Source organism: Gracilinanus agilis, chromosome 3, assembly GCF_016433145.1.
Source record: "Gracilinanus agilis isolate LMUSP501 chromosome 3, AgileGrace, whole genome shotgun sequence".
NCBI classification, from domain to species: Eukaryota; Metazoa; Chordata; class Mammalia; order Didelphimorphia; family Didelphidae; genus Gracilinanus; species Gracilinanus agilis.
The window spans coordinates 23,892,802-23,897,046 of NC_058132.1; the positions used below are offsets into that span (position 1 = coordinate 23,892,802).

The 4,245-nt window shown below is 65.0% G+C and overlaps 1 protein-coding gene across 2 annotated transcripts; it reads right to left on the minus strand.

Moving 5' to 3' along the window:
• Window positions 1-256: 256 nt before the first annotated feature.
• On the minus strand, window positions 257-3,883 carry LOC123242962 (symplekin-like). 2 transcript variants are annotated; one of them, XM_044671094.1, is made up of 8 exons: window positions 3,614-3,883; window positions 3,247-3,337; window positions 2,116-2,217; window positions 1,842-2,029; window positions 1,428-1,604; window positions 1,242-1,337; window positions 787-1,089; window positions 257-469 (listed from the first exon to the last, which is right to left on the minus strand). In XM_044671094.1, exons 1-8 carry the CDS (start codon window positions 3,767-3,769, stop codon window positions 329-331), a joined length of 1,254 nt encoding a protein of 417 aa, XP_044527029.1. In that variant the 5' UTR covers window positions 3,770-3,883; the 3' UTR covers window positions 257-328. The 2 variants fall into 2 exon arrangements, with proteins under 2 accessions (XP_044527029.1, XP_044527028.1); XM_044671093.1 differs by having other exon boundaries at window positions 742-1,089; window positions 3,614-3,879.
• Window positions 3,884-4,245: the final 362 nt, after the last annotated feature.

The following is a 4,245-nucleotide window of genomic DNA, read 5'->3' on the forward strand; positions in this document are numbered from 1 at the left end:
CTGGAGAACAGATGCTGGGAGGGAGCCCGGAGCGTCCCGTCTCCAGGGGCAACCGTCACCTGGCTCGTGGACCAGGGAGCGGGCGGGGCCTCGGCAGGCGGATCTGCCAGGTGGGCGGGGCCGGGGAGGAAGGCGGTGTGATCTGCGCAGGACCCGCCCTCTGGCCGGCCCCACACGCTAGTCCTTGGCCAGCTCCATTAGGTCAGCCGCTCCCCCCTCTCCCCCCCTGTCCACAGAAAAGCAACTGCACGAAGGACCAGACAGGCCTCTTTATTGCAAACCAAGATCCCCCGCGACCCAGCCCGCCCCGCCCCGCCCCCACGGTCCGTCAGCTGTCCATCTTGGTCTCCGAAGCCTCCTCCCCCCCTTCCTCCTCTGGGCTGGGCACCGGGGCAGCCTCCTCCCCGGCAGCAGGGCCTGGAGACCGGGGGCTCCGCTCCTCTTTGGAAGGGACCCCTGCTGGCTCCTCCTGATGGGGGAGGTGGATTAGTTAGAGGAAAGGCTGGGGACAAGGCCTGCTGGCGAGCCCCTGCCCCCTGCCCCAGCCCGGCCCCGCCTCCCCGCGAGGGCCGCCACCTCCACCAGGAAGCCCTCCGACCCCTCAGCCCCTCGGATCGGCTCCTCCTCGGAGCTTCTGGTCCAAGCTTCGGGGTCCCACACCTCCTGCCCCGAAAGCTTCCTGGAGGTGTCCTGAGCTTGTCAGTGGTACCCGGGAAAGGGCCGGCGCGATTACTGACTTGCCTTCTGCTTTGGCTGTGGAGGGGGAGACGGGGGGGAACGCCCTACCTTCTCAGGTAGGGGCCCCTCCTGGCTCGAGTCCAGCAGAGTGGCCTCGCTCAGCCCCCCATCCTCCTCCATACTGATGAAGATGCCGGGGGCCTCCACCTCGGCCCCCTCCTCCCGGAAGTCCATGGCCTCCTCCGAGGGGGCGGGGCCTGCGCGGCCCGGGGGGGCGGGGGGCACCGCAGGAGGTGGCTTCAGCTTCTGCTCCTCCTCCAGCTGCCGTTTCAGGGCCTTCTCCTGGGCCAGGCGCAGAGCAATGAGGTCCTGGGCCGGCCGCGGGGCCTGGGTCGGCGCATCCAGGTCCTCCTGGAAGGGGAGGACGAGGCTCAAAGCGGACCCTGCCTCGGGGAGCCAGAGGCCTGGCACAGGGGATACCACGTGCCTGGGCTGGCCGGGGTGGGCGTCTCCTCGGGGCGTGGCCTCTAGGGGCCGCCACTGAGGGGGGGCGGAGCTCTCACCTCCTCCAGGGCTGCTGGCGCTGCCTCCTTCACTTCCGAGTCCTGCTTGCTGCTGGCTTCCAGGATGGCCATGATGGAGTTGGGGATGTGGGCTTGCTGCGGGGCGAGAGCGGGCGGCCACATCAGCCCCTTCTGCCCCGGGGCAGCTCCCCCCAGGCTCCCTGGGGCAGGGGAGCCCCCGGCTACCTGGTGTGGGGTGAAGGACCGCACGTGGGCCAGGAGGGGCTCCCGGAGCTCCGGGCACTTGTCAAAGACGGCGCTCAGCTGCTGGGGGGGCAGCTGCAGGATCACCTGGAAGCTCTGCGGCTTGGTGCGCTGGCAGCACTTGATGAAGCCTTCCCACACCTTGGGGTACTTCCACACCTGCCCAGGCCAGACAGGAGGGGGCCGTGATGGGGCAGAGGGGCAATGAGGCTGCAGGCCCCGGCCTCCCCTCTGCCTCCAACCATCCCCGGCCTCCCCTCTGCCTCCAAACAACCCCAGCCTCCCCTCCGCCTCCCCTCCACTGCAGGCCCTGGGAAGGGCCTAGTCCTGGGGAAGCCCGAGAAGGGCGGACCCAAGCCTTGGTGGCATCCCAGATGAAGCCCTCAGGTCGGGCACCTGCTTCATGATGAGCCGGGACAGGATGTTCATGACGAAGCCGCCCAGCCGGGGGTACATGGTGAGGGACTGGATGACGGTGCGCATGAGCAGCATGGGGAGGGGGCTCTGCTCCATGAGCTGCTGCATGACCACCGCCAGCACCTCCGACGTGTACACGTTGCGCTCGGCGAAGCACAGGTTAGTGGCTGCAGGGGGAGAGGAAACGTCAGGGCTGTGGCCGGCCCTCCGGGGCCGCCCCCCTCCCCGAGGCCAGCCGGGAGCCAGCGCTGACCCTTGATGATGGACTTCATGTCGCACTTCACGGAGTCAATGTTGTGGAGGGCGATGAGCAGCTCCCCGGGGTTCAGGGGCGACACGGCCGAGTTCCCTTCCCCTAGGAGGAGGAAGAGAAGGATGAGGCCAGGGCCTGAGAAGATCCCAGAAGGGAGCTGATGCTTGGGGGGATGCTAACAAGAGAAGAGGCCACGCCCAAAGGGCGCAGTAGAGAAAAGGGATGATTCTGATTACAGAAAATGTCATAGGTTTTAGGGGCAGCTCAATGGCTCAGTGGGTGGAGCCAGGCCTAGAGAGGGAAGGTCCTGGGTTCAAATGTGGCCTCAGACACTTCCTAGCAAGGCACTTAACCCCATTTGCCCAGACCTTGCCACTCTTCTGTCTTAGACAGAAAACAAGGGTTTAAAAAACAACCACCAAACCAAACCCCTTCTTTAATCGATAAACGGTCAAGGATCCGAACAGGCAGCTTTCAAGGGAAAGAGATTTCTGGTGAAGGGGCAAAATGGGTTTGGCCATGCTGGAAAGCAATGGGGATGGCCCCAGAAGTCGGAGCTGGGCCCAGCCTTCCTCGGATACCGCCAGGATGTGGGCATCGGAGTATTTGTTTTAGGATTCTCCCTGGAGCAGCTCTTTGTGTGCTGGGGGGAGGACTGTGCTAACCCCGAAGGAAGCTCTTTCAGGGAAACCTGGAGGGCTGGGATGACATGGGGCCCAGTGGAGGGAGCAGAACCAGCAGGCCTCACTCGGGGTCCTGGATCGACACCAGGATGGGTCAGGATTCTAGGAGGCAGGTGAGGATGAGTAGGCAGCAGGCCCAGGTCGGAGCCCTCTGTTCCCACCATCAGCCTCCTGAGCCCGGAGCAAGGAAGGGCCTCAGAGGATCTTGGCCTCCTTTTCCTGCTTCCACCGTCCATGGTTCAGAGCCATGGGCAGCCGGCAGACTTTCTTCTCTTTCTACAGATGAGGAAACTGAGGCTCTGAGGAAGCAGGGCCTCTATACACAGGGCCTTGGCCAAGTCCCTCTGGCCTCAGTTTCCTCCTCCATAACCCAAGAGGAGTTGGGGGAGCCTCTCCAAGGCTCTGCAGCTCGAGGCACCGGAGGGCAGAGGCAGGGGCAGGCCCTTACCATGCTGAGTGCCCAGCAGGCGGTTGAAGACCTCCTTCACCACGATGGGGTTCAATTTGATGAGTTTGGGCAAGGCCTGGATCACCTCCTTCTGTAGAGGTGTGTGTGGGGGGGTGTGTATCACCAAGGGGCCCTCAGGGAGCAGGAAAGAGAGCACCCCCACCCCAGGAGCCATGGCTCCCCAGGATCTGCATCCCACCCCCCACCCCTCTAGCCTGCAGGCTGCCACAGCTAGGGCAGATGGCCTCGTCTCCCCCGCATGCAGCTGAGCAGTGAATGATCGGGGCCCATGGCCACAGGTGGGGCCTGTGCCCATACCAGGCAGGGCGGCCCTGGGGGAGCTGGGGAGCCCCTCTCTCCCTCTTACCTTCTCCAGGCCATTAAGCACCGGGATGAGAAAGCGAACATCTGGGAGGCGTTTGTGGTAGAGGTCTCGGACCCTCTTCACCAGCTCGGGGGAGGGGGGCACTACAGACATGGGCAGATGGGAGCGCGGGGTCAGGGGTGGATGCGAGCCAGGCATGGGGAGCCCGAGCTTCCCCAAGTGCCCAATATGGCCGAAGGTGCGTCCACACCAGAGAGAGAAGGGCCCTTAGCAATGGTGAGGGGCCTGGCAGGCTGGACTGGCCTCTCGGGTTGATGACTCGGAGGTCAATGCCGAGGCGAAGGCCTTCCCCCCCCCGCTGGGTGCCAGGCAGGCGCCCACATCCCTGAGACAGGAAGAGGGGGACAGCCAGGCCTGGAGGGAGGAGGGCCTCTGTGTGGCCCTGGATGAGTGCCTGGCCCTCACTGCCCGGCACTCATCCAGCCCCCAGGGGCTCCCCACAGCCCGCAGACTTTGTCCCACGTGATTGCGCTTCCTCCTTCCATCCACATGACCCTTGCCAGGCCTTGTACTTTCCTCCCCACACCAGGCCCTCCCAGGTCCTGTGTTGGACCCTGGCCCACTGGTGTGACAGTGTCTGGGCATCTGGCTCTTTCCCCCCCCCCCCCCCCCCC

Bases quoted from the DNA above. Each gene is read 5' to 3' on its own strand.
- LOC123242962 (XM_044671093.1), bottom strand. From the start codon at position 3,769: ATGCCTGGCTCGCATCCACCCCTGACCCCGCGCTCCCATCTGCCCATG. The intron at 2,218-3,246 runs GTAAGGGCCTGC...TCCTCCTCCTAG, and splicing joins CCTGCTGGGCACTCAGCATG to GGGAAGGGAACTCGGCCGTG. The intron at 1,338-1,427 runs GTAGCCGGGGGC...CTCGCCCCGCAG, and splicing joins GGTCCTTCACCCCACACCAG to CAAGCCCACATCCCCAACTC.